Raw genomic sequence first — 23,902 nt, 5'->3', positions numbered from 1 at the left:
GTCATTTGACCTTTTCTCTCTCCATCCAGCACTTAAATCACCTTGGGAAGGGAGCCTGAGCCTTTTCTTTGAAATTTCCAGGGGAGATTCATTGTTCCATTTGGTGGTGCATTCTAATATTCTTCCTAACATGCCTTCAAAATGTCTCCTGCTGGAGTAAACCTAAAAGCCATTGTTTAGAAACAGGCTGAAATCATTCATTGATGTTGACTGTTAATGGAGACCAAAGCCACTATGGAGACGGAATATAAATAAACATAAAGTAACTGTCTCGAGAAACCACTGCAGTGAAATGATATATGAAAAATAGAAAATCAGAAGCACAGGGTTGAGGGGAGGGGAGAAGAATCCAGATGTTCCAGATATGTCATCCATAAGGGTTAACATTGTTAACCAAACTAAGCAGGGTCGGGCCTGGTTAGTACTTGAATGGGCGAAGGCCTGACCTCGTGGGAATGCAGCCCAATAGGTCTCAGCCTTATTTTACCTAACCCCTGTTCAAGATGGAGTTGCTGAGGTTCAGACGTCTCTGACACAGAGAGCTGGAGAAGGTGGTGGTGATTTTGCTCTAGATTTCCTGACAGGGAGAGAAGAAATGAAAACCTCACTCTGGAATGTAACTTTTATCCCAAAGTGGGAAAATAACCATACCTCAAAGGAAATAATCTTTGAATTAATTCCTAAACAAGTTTCTTGAGCATGGCTTTACTTTCAAATGATTTTTAGAAGAACCTTCAGTGAACTCTCAAGGCAAAATATTAACACATAACGTTGTGAAGCAGTTTGCTGAGGAGCTTTGTAGATTGGTCTGTGTCTTCAGTTTCCGCTGGTGCCGGTGGATCCAAAGACAGGATTCAAATATTAAAGGAGTGCTGAATGTGTTCTAGAAGCCTGTCTGCAAGTCGCTTCTTCAAGGTGCTCCTGCTGAGGACATGGAGAGTCTATGGTAGTCTGTTTCGTTGTGGTAAAGGAATATGTGAGACTGGGTAATTTATAAAGAAAAGAGGCTGGGCATGGTGGCTCATGCCTGTAATCCCAGCCCTTTGGGAGGCGGAGGTGGGCAGATCACAGGAGTTCGAGACCAGCCTGCCCAACATGGTGAAACCCCGTCTCTACTAAAAATACAAAATTAGCCAGGTGTGGTGGCACATGCCTGTAATCCCAGCTGCTAAGAGGCTGAGTCAGGAGAATTGCTTGAACCTGCGAGACGGAGGTTGCAGTGAGCTGAGATCGTGCCATTGCACTCCAGCCTGGGCAACAAGAGCAAAACTCCATCTCAAAAAAATAAACGAGAAAAGAAAAGAGGTTTATCTGGCCCATGGGTCTGCAGGCTGTACTGCAGCACATGTGCTGGCATGTGCTTCTGGGGAGGGCTTTAGGAAGCTTCTAATTGTTGTGTAAGGCAAAGGAGACCCTGTGTGTCACCTGGGAAGAGACAGAGAGAGAAGGGAGGGAGGTGCTGAGCTCTTTTTAACAAACTGATCTGGCAGGAACTAATAGAGTGAGAATTCACTCATTACCTCAAGGAGGGCACCAAGCGGATCATGAGAGATCTTTCTGGGTGACCCAGACACCTCCCTTCAAGCCCCACCTCCAATATTGAGAATCAGATTTTGATGTCAGATTTGGAGGAGTCAGATATCCCAATTATATCAGTAGCTCTTATGTTGTTGACTGAGAGCTCATCTTTAGGGTTAAGAAGCCACATGAGCAAGAGCCGGGACTGATGACCTGTTCCACAAACCAGAGCACCTGATAGTGCTCCCCTCGATGCAAGGGTACTCACTGTCACGTGCTCCGAAGGCAAAGTTGCAGTTTTCTCAGAGCTGCTTAGGAATTACTCCAATGTGGAAAAACAAAAAAAATGTTTTTTTAGACATGCCACAAGCCTTGCCATAAAGCATGGCGGAAAAAAGTGTTGGCTTGGGAGATTTTAAAGCAAGGGCAGTTGGTCTTCTGTGACATCACAGGATTCTCTCTCAGATGCTGCCATGGGTTATCTGGGTTCTGAGCAGCATGGCTTCCAGGAGCACCAGCCTGAATAAGTGAGCTGTAAAATGCATTCCTAGGCTAGCAAATGAGTTAACTTGCTCTGTGGAGTTAATTAGCAGACGTTAGATTTTAGTGATATGCATTCATCTCACAAATACTTACTGAGCACCAACTCTCAGCCAGACTGGACACTAGGGATGCAACAGTGGAAAAAAGACAATGCCCAGACTTCCTGGATTACTTGCTGCTGGGGAAAGACAGACACGAAATACAACATATAGTATGTCCAGTAGGAAAACACAAAGCAGGGGAAGAGAATGGAGACTTTAAACCAGCGTAACCAGGGAAGGCCTTCCTGAAAAAGTGACGTTTGAGCAGATGTTACCAGAAAGGTGTCCCGATCCAGACCCCAAGAGAAGATTCTTGGAACTCATACAAGAAAGAATTTGGGGTGAGTCCACAGAGTAAACTGAAAGCAAGTTTATTAGAGAAGTAAAGAAGCCAAAGAACGGCTGCTCCACAGGCAGAGCAGCGGCATGGGCTGCTCGACTGATAATATAGTTATTTCTTGATTATATGCTAAACAAAGGGTGGATTTTTTCATGAGTTTTCTGGGAAAGGGGTGGAGATTTCCTGGAGCTGAGGGTTCATTTCCTTTTTAGACCATATAAGGTAACCTCTAGGCATGGCCATGGCATCTAAACTGTCATGGTGCTGGTGGGAGTGTCTTTTAGCCTGCTGATGCATTATAATTACCATATAATGAACAGTGAGGATGACCAGAGGTCACTTTCTTTTTTATTTTTTTATTTTTTATTTTTTTTTGAGATGGAGTCTTGCTGTATTGCCCAGGCTGGAGTGCAATGGCACTATCTTGGCTCACTACAACCTCTACCTCCCAGATTCAAGCGATTCTCCTGCCTCAGCCTCCCAAGTAGCTGGGATTACAGGCACACACCACCATACCCAGTTAATTTTTTGTATTTTTTAGTAGAGACAGGGTTTCACCATGTTGGCCAGGCTGGTCTTGAAATCCTGACCTCAGGTGATCCACCTGTCTCGGCCTCCCAAAATGCGGGGATTACAGGTGTGAGCCACTGCACCTGGCCTACCAGAGGTGACTTTCATGCCATCTTGGTTTGGGTGGGTTTTGGCTGGTTTCTTTATGGCACTCTGTTTCACCAGCAGAGTCTTTGTGACCTGTATCTTGTGCCAACCTCCTATGTCATCCTGTGACTCAGAATGCCCAACATCCTGGGAATGCAGCCCAGTAGGTCTCCGCCTTATTTTAACCCAGCCTCTATTCAAGATGGAGTTGCTCTGGTTCAAATGGCTGTGACACAGAGAGCAAGGAACTCAGTGTTCATGCAGCCTGAACCAGTCTTTCAGGTTAAATTTTAGAGCTCCCTGGCTGGGTGAGGGTCCATTCAAATTGTTGTGGGGCCTTCAAATTTTATTTTTGGTTTACAACATGATCTGACTTTACACTTCGAAAAGATTGCCTGGCTGTTCTATTGAGATTAATTAGACTGTGATGGGCAAGGATAGAAGATATCTTTTTTTTTTTTGAGATGGGTGTCTTGCTCTGTCCCCCACGCTGGAGTGCAGTGAAACAATCTCAGCTTACTGCAGCCTCCGCCTTCAGGGTTCAAGCGCTTCTCCTGTCTCAGCCTCGCGAGTAACTGAGATTACAGGCACGCACCACCACACCCAGCAACAGGGTTTCTCCATGGTGGCCAGGTTGGTCTTCAACTCCTGACCTCAGGTGATCCCCTGCCTCAGCCTCCCAAAGTGCTGGGATTACAGGTGTAAGCCACTGTACCTGGCCTGAATATATCATTTTTAAAAATTCTTTTTAGTGACTGGACATGGTGGCTCACGCCTGTAATCCCAGCACTTTGGGAGGCCAAGGCAGGCAGGTCACCTGAGGTCGGGAGCTGAAACCAGCCTGGCCAACATAGTGAAACTGTCTCTACTGAAAATACAAAAAGTTAGCTGGGTGTGGTGGGTGCCTATAATCCCAGCTACTCGGGAGGCTGAGGCAGAAGAATCGCTTGAACCCAGGAGGTAGAGGTTGCAGTGAGCCAAGATCGTGCTATTGCATTCCAGCCCAGGCGACAGTGTGAGACTCCATCTCAAAACAAAAAAAAAAAAATTCTTTTTATTATAGTTAATGATGAGCCATTCCCCTACCCAGTAGATATCAATTAGCCTTCACGCCACTTCTGGCTTGTATTCCTTGTGACTTAAATTAGCTAAGATGGCTGGCCCTGCTAAAGGAAGGTCATGTTGCCATCCTATCAGCAGTGCGTGCATTTTGAGTTTTGTGTTCTCTGGTGGTGATGATGGGTGCTGATTTACCCCACTTACCATCTAATGGGTATGTCCCTGAGGTAGAGGGGCTGGTAGAAAGCATTTATTTGTAGCCATGCAGCAGTTAACTGGTACAAAGGGATTGAGCCTATGACTTTGACCTCACTAGCAAGATGCTTTAAATAACTACTAACAGTTAGCACTAGCATACCCAGAAGCTACCACTTAGATGTCAAAGGCAATACCTTGAGCAGCCTGGAACATCGCATTCCAGTGTGGGACCTATCCATATTCTTCCTTAGAAACTAGGCAGACCACCGGAACTCTCTCCAGTGACATACCAAATAATAATCATATGATGATAGCTACCCCCATTGATTACCTAATATGTAAGAGACACGCTGGCATGCACTTATACGTATCATTTCTAATCCTTATAGTAACTGTACAAGATAGGTGTATCAGTCCCATTTTACAGATGAGACAGCTAAACCTCTGAGAGTTCAGTAGCTTACACATGGTCACCCAGGTGATGCCAGGGACTTGCACCCATGAGGACTCAGGCCCAGTTGCTCCCCTCTGCTAGAGGGGACGGACCCTCCTGCCCTTTTATCTTGGCGCCCCTCATAGTGGTTTCTAGAATTGAATCTTTCAGTATGGAGTGAAAATGCCTATCATATGCCACAATCCTTGTGTGCCATGATCACCTCTGCAATGTTGAAAGAAGGCCAAAATAATAATAAAGTGCTGAAATTTTACAATATTTTACTTTTAAAAGGTAAATCAGAGGTTTTATGTTCTTTTTTACAAAAATATTGTGCGAGAAGGAGAGTACTACACAGAGATTTTACATAGAGCTCACGGGTACCTCTGTGGAGGATTGTAAGGATCTTTCCAGTTAAAGGACAGAGAACCACTGACATATAATACTGGTATGACTGATACGTGACAGCGCAAAAGAAAGCAAAGGGTGAGTTCCTGATGATGTGGGAATGAGGTAATAGTCAATCTAGATAATTGGAGGATACTGTGTGCCTGTTTTTTTAGACTGGCTTTTAAGGTGGCCTCGATTTCCAAATAATTATGCAAACCACAGCTTTGAGTTGACTGCACGAACATAGAACTTGAGGTAGGATTATATTTCTTGGAAATTCATGACTTAATATCATCGTAATCAATAGTACAACATTTTTGAGCACTGACAATTTCTGCTGTAATTGAAGTTAGCTCTGGTAACCTTCACAATGAGCCTGTGCTGGGTTCTTGGTATGCGAGGACACTTTGAGCAAGACTGGCCCATTTCTCTTTTGCAGACCTCCCTTTGTGGGAGAAAAAAATGATAACCATTAACCCTGGTTATTGAACTTTTGGAGATCAAGCATATCCTGAAAATATTTATCACATATTCCAAATCATTGCATTGTTTTCGGAATTGGATTTTTAAAACCATTTTATGAATCTTTCTTTTCTTGTATATCTCAAATTCTGTAGAATTCTAGTAATTCTTCTTGTTTTATGAAAGGAATTACCCTGACATAGGGGTCTCCTTACAGAGGTGTCACGGAAAGTGGTCCTGACCCAGACCCCAAAAGAGGGTTCTTGGATCTCTCACAGGAAAGAATTTGAGGTGAATCCATAAAGTGAAGGCAAGTTTATTAAGAAAGGAAACGAATAAAGAATGGCGACTCCAAGGACAGAGCAGCCACGAGGGCTACTGGTTGCCCATTTTTATGGTTATTTCTTTTTTTTTCTTTCTTTCTTTTTTTTTGAGACAGAGTTTCCGTCTTGTTGCCCAGGCTGGAATGCAATGGCGAGATCTTGGCTCAGCTCAACCTTCACCTCCCAGGTTCAAGAGATTCTCATGCGGGAGGAGGGATTGCACTGGGAGTTATACGTGATATAAATGACGAGTTAATGGGTGCTGATGAGTTGATGGGAGCAGCACATCAACATGGCACAAGTATACATATGTAACAAACCTGCACATTATGCACATGTACCCTAGAACTTAAAGTATAATAATTAAAAAAAAAGAGAGAGAGATTCTCATGCCTCAGCCTCCTGAGTAGCTGGGATTACAGGCATGTGCCACCACACCCTGCTAATTTTGTATTTTTAGTACAGATGGGGTTTCTCCATGTTGCTCAGGCTGGTCTCAAACTCCCGACCTCAGGCGATCCGCCTGCCTCGGCTTCCCAAAGTGCTGCGATTACAGGCGTGAGCCACCGCGCCCGGCTGGTTATTTCTTGATTATATGCTAAACAATGGGTAGATTATTCATGCCTCCCCTTTTTAGACCATATAGGGTAACTTCCTATATGGTCGCCATGGCCTTCGTAAATTGTCATGGCGCTGGTGGGAGTGTAGTAGTGAGAATGACCAGAGGTCACTGTCATCTCCATCTTGGTTTGGGCCAGCTTCTTTATTGCAGCCTGTTTCATCAGCAAGGTCTTTATGACCTGTATCTTGTGCCAACCTCCTATCTCATTCTATGATTTAGAATGCCTGTCTGTCTGGGAATGCAGCCCAGTAGGTCTTAGCTTATTTTACCCAGCTTCTACTCAAGACGGAGTCACTCTGGTTGAAACGCCTTGGGCCGAGGGTCTGCATGTCCAGGTGGTATATGGGCTGCCTCCTTTCCCAATGGATTTCATTTCCCTGTCTCAAAATAGTCCTTTTGTTCTGCCTCTGAACGCGTGTAAGGCTTCTCATATTAAAAAAAGCAAATCCTAAAAAAGCATTTTAACATAGGATACGATGTCACACTGTTACAGTCATTAAACTTGATGTTACAGAATACTTAATATCCTGAGAAAATATTCACAAGATACTATTAACTGAAAACAAGTTTTAAAACATCCTGTAGAGTATGATCCCAATTTTCTTCTTAAAAATGCACATGGGTGAGCACAGTGGCTCACACCTGTAATCCCAGCACTTTGGGAGGTGGAGGTGGGTGGATTGCTTGAGCCTAGGAGTTTACAACCAGGTGGGCAACATGGTGAGACCCTGTCTCTACAAAAAAGTTAACTGAGTGTGGCGGTATGCATCTATAGCCCCAACGAGTCAGGAGGCTGTCTCAAAAACACATAAAAAAGACTGAAAGGTATGTAATAGATGTTAGCTTTGATTATTTATGGGCTGTGGATTTGTGGCTGATTTTTCTTTTCTGTCTGTATTTTCTAAATTTTCTATAGTGGGCTTTCTCCTGTGAGGATGGGGTGTGCATGGTGTGTAAGGATGCTCTGGAAGGCAGCAGCATGGTAAGGGAGACACCTCACAGTGCAGCCCAGGCAGAGTGGCCACATGTTTGAGTGCCAGTGATGGAACATGCCATGTAGTGCAGTTGGACCCAAACAAGCTGTTCATCGTGTTGTGCCGAGAGACTCAGTCATCAGGGACAGTCTTAGAGGACCAGCCTTGCTGTCAGCCCAGTGATGACTTTGTGTGAGTTAGGAAAAGGTGCCTCTTCCTCAAGAGAAACTACTGCCATCTGCTGGGAAAGGATTGTAATAATTACACAAAGCTCTGAAGACTAGGAGGCAAACCGTGGGTTGCAGTGGTTGTGCAGTGCACAACGGTAGGCACAGTCCTGTGGTGGACCTGCCTCCATCCCCTAACCTAGGCCTTGGTGTGGATCTGGAAGTCTGTATTTTTATATTATTAGTATTTTTTTTATGACCCATTAAAACTTTTTTTATTGTGGGAAATTTGAAATAGGAAAACAGGGGAATACAATGAGTCTTCATCTTACTATCTCCAGCTTCAATAAAGATTCACATTCTGTGCCATTCTTTTCATCTATCGCTCTACAGTATTTTGCTAGAATATTTTAGAGCAAATCTCAGGCTTCATATCCTTTTCCCATCTATTGGAGTTTATATCTAACTATATAAGAAATTTTTAAAAATACAATTATTACACTCAGAAATATATATATTTTCTTAAAGCTTCTAAAATAGCTGTGCAGAAGAAAAGGCAACAAAGGCAAGGGAAAGATTAATTACAAACTCAAGAGGAGGTGTTGTGCTTGTGCTGGGACATTTAGGTTTTATCCTAAGAGTTGTGGAGAGGCTTCAGCATTCTCTGTGCAGGACACTCTGCCTTTTATGGTGATCTTTTTGCCTCCCTCCCAGTGAGGAGGGTATCCCTGCACCTTCCTTCCACTTTGGGACACCGACTTCCTCCTCTGTTAGTAGATTCCAGAGATTGGCGCACTCTCACCAGCCTGCCCAACCTACCCTCTTCCCAGTCATTTCCTGTCATTCAAGACAACGGAAGAGGATTAAAAGGGGACACCCTTTTGAAGTTCGATCCAGCAGACCCAAATTAAACCCAAGGTTCTTCTGATCCTCATTAACCACAACACAGGACTCCACACTCCCTGATCTCATAAAAAGTGGGTGGCAGTCACACTCAAGTGAGAAGTTCAGATAAAGAAAGACACAGCCCTTAAAGAAAGACACAGCCCAAGCACATACGTAGTTCAAGATGTGGGTGGAACTTGCTTGAGGGCCGCATTGCCAGGGTTCTCGTTATGACCTCAGGCAGGACTTCTTTTGGGGCATTTATTCCTTATTGCTAGGAGTTAGAACAGACTGCAGGATTGTGACATTAGCTTTTCCTTCCAGAAGCTTCTAATGCTTCTTAATTACAATAATGAACATATTAATGGCATATTTGATGGCAACAATAATAGGTATGATGTCTCTTTTGAGCATTTCATACAAGAACTGTCAGAATGTAGGCTGCAGTAAAATCTGGACATGTTCATGCTTTTCCTGTACCATTTTAAAGGAATATCACTGGCTGGGTGTGGTGGCTCATGCCTGTAATCCCAGCACTTTGGGATGCCGAGGAAGGCAGATCACCTGAGGTCAGGAGTTCGAGACCAGCCTGCCCAACTTGGCAAAACCCCATCTCTACTAAAAATACAAAAAATTAGCCAGGTGTGGTGGCAGGTGCCTGTAATCCCAGCTAATCGGGAGGCTGAGGCAGGAGAATCGCTTGAACCCGGGAGGCAGAGGTTGCAGTGAGTCGAGATCACGCCACTGCACTCCAGCCTGGGCGGCAAGAGGGTAACTCCATCTCAAAAAAAAAAAAAAAAAAAAAAAAGTGCAAGTCACCTGGCCTCACCCTGGACCTGCTGAAGCAGTGATCTGTTTTAATAAGCCCTGCAAGTGGTCTTACTGCAAGCTAAGGTTTAAGAACCACTGTTCTACTCTGTGGTGATCTTGAATCTGACACTAGTGTTTAAAGCTACTATTTTGGCCTACCAGATGGATGCAAATAACATCGTTGGCCTACTTGACTCCTCCTCAAATGCTGATGTCTCTAGCCAGAATCTGGCCTCCTTCACCCTGAGGCTGGGTTCCACCCTTTCCTGGTGTTTCTGGGCAGGCTCCGCGTGCTTGTGCCATTGGCTCTGCTCTTCTCTCTCAGGGTGCTGGATGACTGCCTACCTGCCCAGGCTCTTCTCTGCATTGGTAGCTTTGCCAAAGTGGACTGTGGTTGCAGATAACCTGAACATGATTGAAAACCAACCCCCAAAGATCAGACTCATATAACAAAAAAACCGTATTTATCTTATGTAATAGGTTTTGAGAGGATTATATATTTGAAGGTCATTCAATTCACATATCGACTAAATCCTTAGCAGCTCCACTCTGGCTCCTTTACCTGCTTTCCCTCTTGATAAAACCTCTGCCCACCCCCACGAGGCAGGCCTTTCCCCTTTGGAGCCCGCAGGGGTGGTTGTAGGAGGCAGTGTTTGCATTTTGCCCCAGCCTGGGGTTCTCTTTATGATCGTGAGGGTCCAGCCAAGTAACTCTCCCAGCCAGTTAGGACCAACCTTCTGCCCCCTGGCACCACTGCCTACGCCCTGGGGTTAGGGCCCAAGGCCATTCAGGAGAGCGGGTAGCAGCGATGAGATAGAGGAGGGAGAGGAAGGCTGAGGGAAGCGGAGAAGGGGAGCCAGTTTCTGGCTGAGGAAGAGGAGAGGCAGTGACAGGACAGTTGTGGCCTGGCTATCCAGGGCTGTGCTTTAGCTGTGTGACCCTGGCTCAGTTGCTTCAGAGTGATGTGGTTGGGATACATACTGCTCAAAATTGTTCTTTTCTAAAATTGTATTAAGGGAAAAGGAAACAATAAATATGGTGGGATGTAATCACATATAATGCAGAACTGCGTCAAGTGCTACTTAGGACCTGACAAAGAAACTCCCAGCGGCTACATCAGTAATGTTTCCTACGTTCTAAGTTACGCACACGGGGCCCTCAGCAGCCCCGGAAGCTGTAAGTTCTGTTCTTTAAAACTTTCACAATTTCATTTTGAGGAGACCCCAAATATATAAATATATTCTGGATTGTTTCTACAAACACCTTTTAACTGCATAGTGATCATATGTATAATCACATTGACTTCTAGTGCTGGAGACTTTTTTCCCTATCAAAAGTTGGAGTAAAATTGTTCTGATATTTAATATTCACTAGACTAGAATTTCTTCATTTTTTTCTAACATCAGTCCCTTGCTATACATTTATATTAAATCTCAAACCCAGACATTTAGAGGGAAAGAATCAACTGAAATCTAATTTGGAATGGAAATTAGCATGAGCAGCAACATTCCCAGGATGCTCTTCTTTTTCTTTTTTTTTTTTGAGGTGGACTGTCACTCAGTCGCCCAGTCTGGAGTGCAGTAGTGCCGTGATCTCGGCTCACTGCAGCAGCCTCCACCTCCCAAGTAGCTGGGATTACAAGCATGTGTCACCACGTCCAGCTAATTTTTGTATTTTTTAGTAGAGACATGGTTTCACCATGTTGGCCAGGCTAGACTCGAGCTCCTGATCTCAAGTGATTCACCTACCTTGACCTCCTAAAGTGCTGGGATTGCAGGTGTGAGCGCCTAGCCTCAGGATGCTCTTTTGAACTTTAATTCCAAGAATATTAGATGAAGTGATATAGGCTATATTTTGCTTATGAGTTTTTATATTACCGTATCTGAAAATGTGGTAGAAATTTCACTGTTCACAAATAAAAAACAGACATTATTTATATGATTTATATTAGTGGATGACAAACTTAAATAGGTCTCTGAGGTATTTGTTAAGATAAACAGATTTATAAGTGTTGGTACATTTTTTAAGCGTCATTTATTGTCTCCACTGAAGTGGGTTTAATATGTGCACTTAAGTAACATTTTCATGATATTAACTGTGTCCAGTTTTAAATTTTAAAATTTGTAGGCTGGGCACAGTGGCTCATGCCTGTAATCCCAGCACTTTGGGAGGCCGAGGCAGGTGGATTACTTGAGGTCGGGAGTTTCAGACCAGCCTGGCCAACATGGTGAAACCCCGTATCTACTAAAAAACAAAAATTAGCCAGCCGTGGTGGCGGGCACCTGTAATCCCAGCTACTTGGGAGGCTGAGGCAGGAAAATCACCTGAACCCGGGAGGTGGAAGTTGCAGTGAGCTGAAATCGTGCCACTGCACTCCAGCCTGGGTGATGAGTGAGACTCTGTCTCAAAAAAAAAAAAAAAAAAAAAATTAACATTTGTATATGTACATGAAGGATTATTTGATTTTTTTGCATGATATATTCAGTTCATTTCTAATATTACAAAACCTTATTTTTGGAACAAATAGGAGTGATGGGAGGAATAGTATATGAGACCTTACTGACTGGTTCTTGGGGGTGATTGTTAACATGGATGGCAATCCACTTTTGTTTATTTTATTTATTTTTTTGCGATGACGTCTTGCTCTGTCACCAGATTGGAGTTCAGTGGCGCTACCTTGGCTCACTGCAGCCTCTGCCTCCCAGGTTCAAGCAATTATCCTGCCTCAGCCTCCCGAGTAACTGGGATTACAGGTGCCCATCACTATGCCTGATTAATTTTTGTATTTTTAGTAGAGGTTTCACCGTGTTGGCCAGTCTGGTCTTGAACTCCCGACCTCGAATGATCTGCCCGCCTCGGCCTTCCAAAGTGCTGGGGTTACAGGCACGAGCCACTGCACCTGGCTGCAATCCACTTTTAAATGGATTTATGGAAAAAGCACAGATTATAATTAAACTAAGTGGTATTTAGGTCACACATCTCATTCAGCTGATCAGTGATCTGACAATGAACCTGACAGGAGAGAGTCACATCTCCTAGGGTTTCAGGAATCAGTGGGAGAGGCACGCTGTGAAAGGGAATGTGAAGGAAGGCTGTGTTTTTGTGTTGCAGGTGTGCACTTGTACTACGTCGGGGGAGAGGTGTATGCCGAGTGTGTGAGTGACAGCAGCATCTTTGTGCAGAGCCGGAACTGCAACTATCAACATGGCTTCCACCCAGCCACCGTCTGCAAGATCCCCAGCGGCTGCAGCCTCAAGGTCTTCAACAACCAGCTCTTCGCTCAGCTCCTGGCCCAGTCAGTTCACCATGGCTTTGAAGTTGTGTATGAACTGACCAAGATGTGTACTATCCGAATGAGTTTTGTTAAGGTAAGGAGTGCTTGCTATCACATTATAAAATGTTCAGTGAAAACAAAACAAAACCAAAAGCACCCTGACTGATGTGGCAGTTCTGCGGTCAGATAGACAAAACCAATTTTTTTTTTTTTGAGACGGAGTTTCACTCTGTCACACAGGCTGGAGTGCAGTGGCATAATCTTGGCGCGCTGCAACCTCCGCCTCCCGGGTTCAAGCGATTCTTCTACCTCAGCCTCCCAACTAGCTGGGACTACAGGCGTGCATTACCACGCTTGACTGATATCTGTATTTTTAGTAGAGACAGGGTTTCACCATATTGGCCAGACTGGCCTTGAACTTCTGGCCTTGTGATCTGCCTGCCTCAGCCTCCCAAAGTGCTGGGATTACAGGTGTGAGCCACCGTGCCCAGCCCAAAAGCAATTTTTTTGAATTCTGTTGTTTTTAGGAGGAGTTCCTCTTTGAGTATAAACTGTCTTGTTTAGCAATTATATGAAAATTCTTACACATTACTTTCGAGGAAAAACAAGTAAGGTGGCTCTCTGTTTTTAATGCAGATGATAAAGTAACAACAGTAATTTTATAGGACTAGTGCAACAGAGATTTTTCTTTTTCCATCCTTCGAATTGCCAAGCACTATTATCACTCAGTGAATGTTGGCGAATTTATCTGAATTCAGTAAGATACTCTCCTTACTCTTAGAAAGCATACAGGCACATGGAGGAGATAATATTTATGAATAAGCTACAAAATAGGCAGGATTGGTTCTAATACAAGACAGTAAATTACGTAGTGTTATAAAGGTATAAACAATCTGGAATAGAAACATGAGGCGGGTGTGATTAATTCTGAGAGTAGTATATGTTCTGTTGATGAATATTTGTTGAATTTCTCGAATCTTACTAAGGTTGCTATAAAGGCTAGAGAACCAAGGAAGTTTCTTAGTGGGAAGGAAAAACAGCTGGGTTTGTATATGGAAGCAAAAGCCTTCAGTTTCATCACCTGCTATTTATTTTATCTGTTGCAAAGTACTCGCAAATCAGTCTAATATTTCAAAATCTGGGCTTATCAAAGTATCCGGGTATGTGTGACAGTTTTCATACTGCCATGCCTCCATCCAGGGAATCAGCATGGCTTGTTCCAGGCATTTTTTTCAAAGTAAATTTTATTAGCACTTTAAAATTACCATGACAAATAATTTTCTACACTCAAATTTTGTTTTATTGTTTATAATTTTAGTAATTATTTAAAACTAAGAACAATATAGTTTCCAATTTTAAAAAACAGCGGCTTGAAATTATTTCTCTTTCATGGTGACAAAGCAGTTTCATTCAAATTTAGTGTTTTAAAAGCATATATTATAAAGTCATCTTAACAAATAACTTGGAAATCTTTTCAAATGTTCTGTTGCTTTAGAAACGGCAGAGGGCATCATTTGAATCATACAGTTTTTTTTTTTCCAGGTCTGTGTTTTTAAAATTAGGATGAAATGCCAGTATCTCATAGGTAATTATTTCACTCTAATTAAATATAAGCTTATATAGAAATCTGATTTTCCTGATAACTAGATACACTTCTCAGATAGGCAACATTTAAATTCATAAAGCTACACAATTGACACAGAAGACAAACTTCCTAATACTGCAGGAACTTTTAAAATAAATACATAGTAAATATAACTATAGATCATTTTTTTAAACATTTGAGATGAGCAGCTGTAGCTACCACTGGGCTAATGGATCAGATCTCTTTAAGGTTTCTTTCAGCTCTGATTTTTACCGATTCTAGGACTCATTCAGTCAGTCAACAAATATTTATTGAGCACCTACCATGTGCAGGCCAGGCGCGTGGGACATAGCAATGTTCACTCACAGATCTCTGCTTCAGGGAACCAATATTCTAGAAAGGAGAGACATAATAAACAACAGCCATAACACAGAAGAAGGATGGAAAGAGAAAGTGTGGGGCAGGGTGAAGGGAATTGGAGCACGGGGGCAGTGGAGTCATCTGCACATCGGGGTGGGCCTCACTGAAAAGGTGACAGGTCAGCAGAGACTGGAAGGAGACATGGAGCTAGGCCTGGGAACCTCTGGAGGAAGAGCAGAAGCAGAGGGAAGAGCAAGGCAACAGCATACACCTGGAAATGCTGAAGAGCAGGCAGGCCAGTGTGGCTGGGGCCTAATAAGCAGGGGGAGCGAGATGAGAGCAGCTGCTGGGAACCACAGTGAGGCCTCCTGAGCCATTCCTTGGAATTTATTGGTGACTCCAAGGAGGTGGCGAGCTTTTGCAGGGATCGGAGCAGAGTATTTTCATGATCTGACTTCTGTTCTTAGAGGATCGCCCTGCCTGCTGTGTGGAGGAGAGATATTACACAGACAAGGTTGCAAGTAGGGAAACCAGTTAGGAGGCTATTGCAATATTCAGGTGAGAGTCGCCCTCACCTGGAGGGATCCAGTACAGCTGTGAGAAGTGGAAGGATTCTGAATTGTGAAGGCGGATGAGGCGTGGGGGTGAGAAAAAGAGGAAGATGAAGTTAGTTGCCTTCAATCAAGATGGAGAAGATGCAGGTGTATTGAGATGTCTGTCCACACTCAAGTGGAGTTGCTGAGTAGCCAGTTTGATGTAAGAGTCTGGATTCGGGGAAAGAGATTTGGTCTCGAAATACAAATTTGGGAATTGTCAGCAAAGGGACAGTATTTAACTCCCTAAGTCTGGATGAGAACACCAAAGGTTTGAGTTTAAACTGAGAAGGGCCGGGAGTGGTGGCTCACGCCTGTAATCTCAGCACTTTGGGAGGCTAAAGTGGGTGGATTGCTTGAGGTCAGGAGTTCAAGACCAGCCTGGCCATCGTGGCAAAACCGCATCTCTACTAAAAATACAAAAATTAGCCAGGTGTGGTGGCGCCTGCCTGTAATCTCAGCTACTTGGGAGGCTGAGGCAGGAGAATCGCTTGAACCTGGGAGGCAGAGGTTGCAGTGAGCTGAGATTGTACCATTGCACTCCAACCTGTGTGACAGTCAGATTCCATCTCAAAAGTAATAATAATAATAATAATAATAATAATAATAGTAGATAAAAATAGAGAAGAAAGGGGGCTCTAGGACTGAGCCCTGGGACACTTCAACGTTTAAAGATGGGACAGAAGGGACAGAATCAGCAAAGAAAACTGAGAGACCAGCCAGTGAAGTAGTAATGAGACCAAGAAGTGTGCGGCTTTGCAAGCCAAGAAAAGACAGTGCACTGATGAGAGGGTGTGATGAACTAAACCAAATGCTGCCCACGTAACACAAAAGCTGAGAGCTAATAATTCATTCTTACAACATGAAGGCCTTTTTTGATCTTGACAAGAAAAGTTTTGTTGGCGGGGGCCGGGCGCGGTGGCTCAAGCCTGTAATCCCAGCACTTTGGGAGGCCGAGACGGGCGGATCACGAGGTCAGGAGATCAAGACCATCCTGGCTAAGACGGTGAAACCCCTTCTCTACTTAAAATACAAAACTAGCCGGGTGAGGTGGCGGGCTCCTGTAGTCCCAGCTACTCGGGAGGCTGAGGCAGGAGAAGGGCGTAAACCCGGGAGGCGGAGCTTGCAGTGAGCTGAGATCTGGCCACTGCACTCCAGTCCGGGTGACAGAGCGAGACTCTGCCTCAAAAAAAAAAAAAAAAAAAAAAAAAAAAGTTTTGTTGGCGGCTGGGGTGAAATGATGATCAGAATGGATTGAAGAGAGAATGGAAGGAGACAAATTGAGACAGCCAGTATGGATGACTATCCTGAGGGTTTTTGTCAGAAAGGGAATAAAGACATAGGGCAGTAGCTGGTGGGGGTGGAGAAGTATCTTTAAGATGGAAGATAATTTCATTGTGTTCTTGTGTTGACGGGAATGATACAGTAGATGCAAAAGATTGCAGGAGAGAAGGAGAAGATTTGTTGGAATGATGTCTCTGGGAAGGCAGGTCTGAGAGTGCATAAATGGGTGGACCAGCTTATCTGGAAACATGGATAATTAATCTGTGGTAAGAGGTAGAAAGGCCGAGTATGTGGGTGCAGGTCCTGTGGAAACTCTTATTTCTGATGTCTTCATTTTTCTCATTAAAATACAAAATCCATCAGTTGCAGGTATGGACAGGGAAAAGGGGGTTGGAGGTTTTAGTGGGGAGGAGCAGTCACCTAGGAGGGGGACATGAAAGAGGGGACTGGAGGGTAGGTTGTGACTGCCGGGGACATCACAGGTCCACTTGAGGTTCTCAGCAGTGAAAGTAAAATGGGATCAGGCAGCATGGTTGTGTTGAAATCCAAGTTTTAAAAAACTCTACAGAGAATCACTGTTCCCAGTCACAAAACTGGTTGACTTGGCTGTGATATCCCTCCATTTTGAAATATCTTTTCATTGGTGTATAACATATAGAGAAAAATATGCAAATTATTTTTTAAAAATTTTTTACTGTCTCTCCTTTGAATGGTGATAGAAGGGAAATTGCCAGGTGAACCAGAGAGAGAGAGAGAGAGAGAGAACGAGAGAAAACAAGCAAGCTTTGATAATCAGCCCTGAAAAACCAAGAGCGCCTTCCAGTTCTGTCTTTACGACTTTCAGGTCCAGTCATTGGTCTGCAGTAATCAGCAAAACACTGTCCTGGGCATGAAGGAGTGAACAAAAGGTCAAGTTTCTTCCTTTGTGGAAGGGAAAATGATTTTTCAGTGCTTCCCATGTGACTGGAGTGCCAGAACCTCTCTAGATCCGAGTATTCAGTTGTGAGGGAATGCACTGATTTGGATTCATCTGAAGGCATCTGGTTGGTGCGAGAGTTGACCTGTGTTTACAGGAAGGTAGAGGCCATGTTCTCTCCCTCTCAGGTCTCAGGAGCTACCCTGGAGTGTGGGCTCTGCCCCCGCTGAGCTGTGCCTGGGGCTCTGGAGGCTGAGTGTAAGTGTGGCACCATCACTCAGCTCCGTTCTTGTTTTTCAGGGTTGGGGCGCTGAGTATCATCGTCAGGATGTCACCAGCACCCCCTGCTGGATTGAGATTCATCTTCATGGGCCGCTGCAGTGGCTGGACAAAGTTCTGACTCAGATGGGCTCTCCACATAACCCCATTTCTTCAGTGTCTTAACAGTCATGTCTTAAGCTGCATTTCCATAGGATAGAGGCTATTGCAGGGAGTGGCTTGTATCATTTCAGATTTGCAACTAACTGAAGTTTCTAAAAATGTGTAAATACACAGAATGTATACTGTCCCTATTTTTTTTAATCACCATTTGTTTTGTGCTTTCTAGTTAACCTGATGCCAGTACAGTGCAATTGGAAAAGCAGGCCTTTGGTGCCTGTGCTATAAGCAGCAGATTTCGTGGGAGGTAACAATGGAGAGGCAATATTGTCAACAGTATTTGCAGAGTGTTAGCAGAATAAAATGCAGCTTTAGTCAGCCGTGTCATTATAAAGCATGTTGTGTGGCCTCACAGACACACTGAAACTGTTTATACAGCAAAAGGCAGGTATTAGCAGCACTAGAGCAAATGTCACTCAGATGAAACAAAGCAGTGAAACCCCTACAGTTGAAATGATGTCACTTTAGTGCTATTGGCAAGAAGAAAAACAAAAAAAAACTTGTACAATGAATTAATGAGATAATCCATAGAAACTTTATTTCTAAGGTTGACATACCTGTAGCTGGGCTCCTGTGCTCATATTCAGTGGTACATTTTAAACAAACTGTAATCGGAAAAGAAAAAAAAAACTGTGAAGCCGAAAGTCATGTTCCCTCAGTCTACCGCTGTAAAAAAAACAGAGTCTAATATGGGAAAATAAATACGAAAACAGCATGAAATGCTGTTTCCCAAATTACAAGATAAGACCAGAACTTGCTCCAAGAGCCACCCAGGGAGACTCCTGCTTTCCACAGAGGAGACCAGGTTCCCGTTGTCCTGGTTGTTCGTGTCATGCCATCCTGCAAACTTTGAGTCTGCGCAGCATGCCAGAATAGCACGTGTTTCAGTCTTGTGTCAAGAAGCAGGTGAAACCAAAGGTTGGAGAAAAGTGTCACACATCGACTTACACTCCTTTCTCATTTCCCACGTTCCAGTCTCCTGGGAAGGGCACTCTTTTGCCACGTTTTCTTGCCTCTTGGCAAATATTAACTCTTTGCAGATTGCTAAAGCAACAGTAAAGACTTTGAGAAAATCTAGACACATTATTGGATCAATGAGTTATTTAACCTAGTGTTTCTAGTGATTATCTAAAGTCTCATAGCTGGAAATAAATTCCCAAGTAAAGTGATAATAATTTCATAATCGTCTATAATTTCTGGGGAACAGTGGTACTGAATAATAATATATCTTTTAAAAATATACACAATATTAAAAACATGTTCTTATTTTACTTTAGATGAGGGAGGAAAATCCCCCAGATTTCTAGGTACTTTCATATATATACTTGCCATGCACTAAACACTGCATTGCTTGGAAACATGTTTCACACCCTCTTTAAAAATGTACAATTTAAGATAGCAGTTATGCTTGTAACAGACAGCACTTCAGTAATCCAAGAAGTTTCTTTCATTTATACATTTTATCTCAACTCTTTCTAGCATTAGTGCACATGGTAGTTTTTCTAATTAAATTGTATTCAAGGTAGAAATGATCATGTGAGAAAGATATATGATTGAGCTACTACTGTCACCTCTTATAATGACTAATGTTATCTAATAGAAACTTTCATATGTACACAATAGAAAAGAATTATTACATTTTACATTGAAAAATCTAATATGTGGCTCATGTAGTGTTTAGAAAAATCTGTAGTTTATTGGTTCATCAACTATGTATTGTGCACCTACCTATAGGTGTCAGGTACAATGTTAGGTACTGTAGAATCAAATGTAAATAAGAGACAGTCCCAGCCCTCATGGAGCCGAGAATCTCATAGTGAATCTGTTTGTACAGACATCTTCATGTTTCAGAACTTTTAAAACAAAACAATGCAATCTGTCTTTTGCTTGAAAGAATGTAATTAATTTCTTATCTCTGTTTTGAAATTTTTATTTCCTTGCTCTTCTGCAGAGTCAGGTAATGGATTCCTTGTATAAATGCTACTTTTCTTCCATGTCTCAAAGTGGGTTTTGTTCCTCTTCTTGCTTCCCTATTTTCCAATAATTCTCCATCTCCCCTTCTCTTGAAAAAGGCATTAATATGGTGAATCTCATATGAGAACCATTCCATGGGAGAACTTCAACACAGCTTTGGTCCAGAGATCAAACATAGCTTTCATGATCTCTCTACCAGCTATCGAACTTATCCTCTGGTAATCTTTTATTTTTTTTGAGACAGAGTCTTGCTCTGTCGCCAGGCCAGAGTGCAGTGGTGCGATCTTGGCTCACTGCAACCTCTGCCTCCCGGGTTCGAGCTATTCTCCTGCCTCAGCCTCCCAAGTAGCTGGGACTACAGGCGTGGGCTACCACACCCAGTTAATTTTTGTATTTTTAGTGGAGATGGGGTTTCACCATGTTAGCCAGAATGGTCTCTATCTCTTGACCTCGTGATCCACCTGCCTCAGCCTCCCAAAGTGCTGGGATTACAGGCGTGAGCCACTGCGCCCGGCCTCCTCTGGTAATCTTACACCTTTACAGAATTAATCTAAACCAGTGGCTCATAAATGACATTAAAAACAAAAAACAATCTGGATGCAGTGGCTTATTCCTGTAGTTCCAGCACTTTGGGAGGCCAAGGTGGGAGGATCACCTGAGCCCAAGAGTTTGAGGCTATAGTGAACTATGATCACACGACTGCATTCTAGCCTGGGTGACAAAGTGACACCCTGCCTCTAAACAAAAATCAAGCAACAAAAAACTTGTATTTCCCTGCAGCTTTGGGAAGCCAGAACACAATATTGCAGTGAACCTGGATTTTCTGTGACATAAATTACTAAAATGGCACATATGATCATCACCAGTCATGTCTGATCAAAAGCCTTTATTAAGATGCTTGTAAAATTTGAAGAATTGACAAGTGATGAGAAGTTAACCCCTTAGTCATTGTAACATAATCATATTTTAATCAGCTTTTTCTTTGGCTACCAAGAGTTTCAAAAAAATGAATGCAGTATTTGATTTCAGGCTTCTAAAGGTGCTCATTTAGCATTTATTCCTTGATATAGACAATAAAAGAAAAAGCCGAATAGCATTCTTTCCAGGATAACTATTAAAGCAGACAGCTAAGCCTCTGAACATGAGCACTGCGGTGCATGTTTAAGGTTGCCACGGACAAAGATCACACAACAGAGAACACTGTAGTAACATTTTGGTCTGCTCACAACACCCAGAACATTTACCAGTTTTTGTTGTTGGTTTATTATTTTTCTGTTAAAAAATTGTGAAAAGTTTGTTTTAGCTGGATGATATTTTAATAGTTGCCACTGTTTTGCAACTATAAAGATGTCACTACTTAACCACATACACCTTATATTTTGTTTTGTTTTACACTCAGTATAAATCAGGAAAAGTTAGCCAACCACCTAGCATTTAGAATCCTCTTTTTTATTGTCTTCTGAGGATATGGATGTTCCCATAAGAGCAACAAAACAGCAACAAAAACATTTCATAAATATCACTTGATAAGACTTTAAGCACCTGCCTAACTTTGAATGTGCCCCAAATATTTAGTGTGTATATATATATGTATATATATATTCAACAAATAAAGCAAAATATAACATGCATTTCACATTTTGTCTTTCCCTGTTACGATTTTAATAGCAGAACCGTATGACAAGTTTAGGTGATCCTAGCATATGTTAAATTCAAATTAATGTAAAACAGATCAACAACAACAAAGAAACTTTCTATTTGAGTGAAGTCATGCTTTCTATTATAACTTGGCTTTGGTTATCCATCAAATGCACACTTACACTGTTATCTGATTGTTTATAATAAAGAATACTATACCTGTATGTCTTTTGGCTCATTTTTCCTGTAAACCTCATAGAAGATTCACTGTGTGTGGCTGCAGCATCTTAAGTCAATTAATTTTAAACCATTCTATTTTGAAAATGGGATGTTAAATTCCACATGCTATAGAGAAATTAGGTAGTGGTTTTGATTAAACACCTTAGAATAACCATCGTGAAGTATAGATCCTGAAGATACTTCACAGTAACTTTAGAAAGGATATATGTAGAACCTTTTTCTGGATAGTAGCAAATACGTGATATTGCAGTGTATAGGGAAGAATGAGCACTTTTATTATTGTAAACATCTGTACATTGCTACAGATTGCCCTAGTAGGTGCTAAAAGGCAACTGGTGATGGAAAACTAAGATGAAATCCAAAGAAATAGGAACACATCTAAAAATGTAAATTCTTAATTCCTTGCATCTAAATTTCCTTCTGATCTTAAAAAGGAAGGGGAAACTCTCCACCTAGAAAACACCTTTCTTATTTACTTGATCAGAGTTGTCAATTTTTTTTTTTAACGAAATGGAGCCCTTTATTCAAAAAAAGTGTTTTGTGGGACTCCAAAATATAAACACATGAAAGATGTGCCAGTTTAGATCCAGGTGGGGACCATGAAGCCTCCAGTTTACACTGTCAGTTTCTGGAGAGCAGTGACTGTGTCTTGTTTGTCTGCATCTCCCGTGGTTCCTGACCCTGTGCTTGCACCTAATATTTGGCATTGGCATTTCAAACACGAATACACATTCTTTAAACATATCATGGTATAGACATAAAAATACTGTCTTTAAACATCAGCCTGTCTTAGAGAATTATTTTCATCATAGACTGCTTATATTTATCAGATAGTTTTATGCATCAGCAGGCACTGTAGATACAATGACAAAGTCCCTGCTTTTGAGGAGCTTACCGTTTTGTGGAGGAAGATGAACAAGTAAACCAATAATAAGCAGTGTGTTGTCAGCTGTGACAAGCTGCTGGGACCACCGAGTGACATCTACGTCAGACCCTGGGTAAGTACCAGGGAAGGCTTCTGGGCCGGTCGAAGTTGCCATCCTTCATGTCGGTTCTCTTGGTAAATCATCCCGGGCATTCTAAAGCAGGTTAGTGCCTCCTCTCTGTGTTCCCATAATACTTTGTGCCCATCGATGGTCCATATCAGTTCCTGCACTACCCTGTTTACTTATCCTTCTCTGCCAGGCTGGGACGTGTTTAAGGACAGGGATTCTACTTATTCATTTTCAGCATTTTCCAGCTACTGTTTGTTTAGAAAGGCTTTTGGGGATCACATTGTAAAGGCAGAAATGGTAGTTGTTTTTAACTCTTCCTTTAAAAATATCAGTAAGTATTTAGCTTCTCCCTTTCAAAATAAAATGCATTGCAAGCCTCCAATTGCATATCATGTGACCATGCACAGCAGATAGGGATCAGAAAAGCATGCTTGTGTTTCAGTTTGGAAATAGTTATCCAGCTGCATAGCAGTAGCACGGAAAAGTAGCTTTAGCAATTAAACAGTTAAAATTGCTTTTATTCTAAGCATTTAATTTGTTTTCACAATGTGAATTTGAGTATGACAAGCATAAAGAATTTTGATGTTGTAAGACCAAGTTAACAAAAAGACACTAATTCTGAAAGTTTACCTCTGCATGATGACTGATGGTTCCATTATTTGCATGCATCTGATAAAAATGTTAGGTATGGCCTCAGAATGACTCTTAATCTAAATGCCAATGTTAAATGGAGTAAATATAAGGAAAATTATATTCAGTTTGGTTTTTAAGCCAAACAGAATTCACACCTGCAATGTGTTATTTGGAGAGAACGCTTGCAAGTGGCAGGCTGACTTCTCTCTGGTCTCATCATTTAGGAAGGAAAAGCCTAAAAATTATCAAAATAGGCCAGGACCGGTGGTTCACGCCTGTAATCCCAGCACTTTGGGAGGCCGAGGTGAGTAGATCACCTGAGGTCAGGAGTTCGAGACCAGCCTGGCCAACATGGTGAAACCCTGTCTCTGCTAAAAATACAAAAATTAGCCGGGTATGGTGGAGGGCACCTGTAATCCTAGCTACTCAGGAGGCTGAGGCAGGAGAATCGTTTGAACCTGGGAGGTTGAGGTTGCGGTGAGCCGAGATCTTGTCATTGCACTCCAGCCTGGGCGACAGAGCGAGACTGTCTCAGAAAATAAATACGTAA

General features: G+C 42.5%; 1 protein-coding gene and 1 long non-coding RNA gene across 9 annotated transcripts in view; one reads left to right on the top strand and one right to left on the bottom strand.

Annotated features, from left to right (window-relative positions):
- Positions 1-21,703, top strand: part of SMAD9 (SMAD family member 9) — a 76,188-nt gene extending 54,485 nt beyond the window's left edge. For 5 of the 6 annotated variants that reach the window (XM_017854146.1, XM_017854143.1, XM_017854144.1 and 2 more), the window contains 2 exons: positions 12,534-12,790; positions 17,735-21,703. In XM_017854146.1, coding sequence (XP_017709635.1) covers positions 12,534-12,790; positions 17,735-17,878 — 401 coding nt within the window. In that variant the 3' untranslated portion in view covers positions 17,879-21,703. The remainder of the gene's footprint in view (positions 1-12,533; positions 12,791-17,734) is intronic. The other variant, XM_017854147.1, reaches the window with a different exon arrangement.
- The window catches only part of LOC108516592 (uncharacterized), a 38,314-nt gene extending 14,650 nt beyond the window's left edge, over positions 1-23,664 (bottom strand). Inside the window, exons 1-3 of one of the 3 annotated variants that reach the window (XR_001881875.1) lie at positions 22,620-23,664; positions 18,430-18,477; positions 14,605-14,674 (exon numbers count right to left, since the gene is read on the bottom strand). This is a non-coding gene — a long non-coding RNA (uncharacterized LOC108516592). Of the gene's footprint in view, positions 1-1,786; positions 2,441-14,604; positions 14,675-18,429; positions 18,512-22,619 lie in introns of those variants that run through there. The other 2 variants (XR_001881876.1, XR_001881877.1) reach the window with 2 other exon arrangements.
- Between the last annotated feature and the right edge of the window lie 238 nt (positions 23,665-23,902).

This window comes from Rhinopithecus bieti, unplaced genomic scaffold (genome assembly GCF_001698545.2).
Source record: "Rhinopithecus bieti isolate Rb0 unplaced genomic scaffold, ASM169854v2 scaffold_35538, whole genome shotgun sequence".
In the NCBI taxonomy this organism is placed as follows: Eukaryota; Metazoa; Chordata; class Mammalia; order Primates; family Cercopithecidae; genus Rhinopithecus; species Rhinopithecus bieti.
This window is presented reverse-complemented; position numbering and strand designations above follow the sequence as displayed.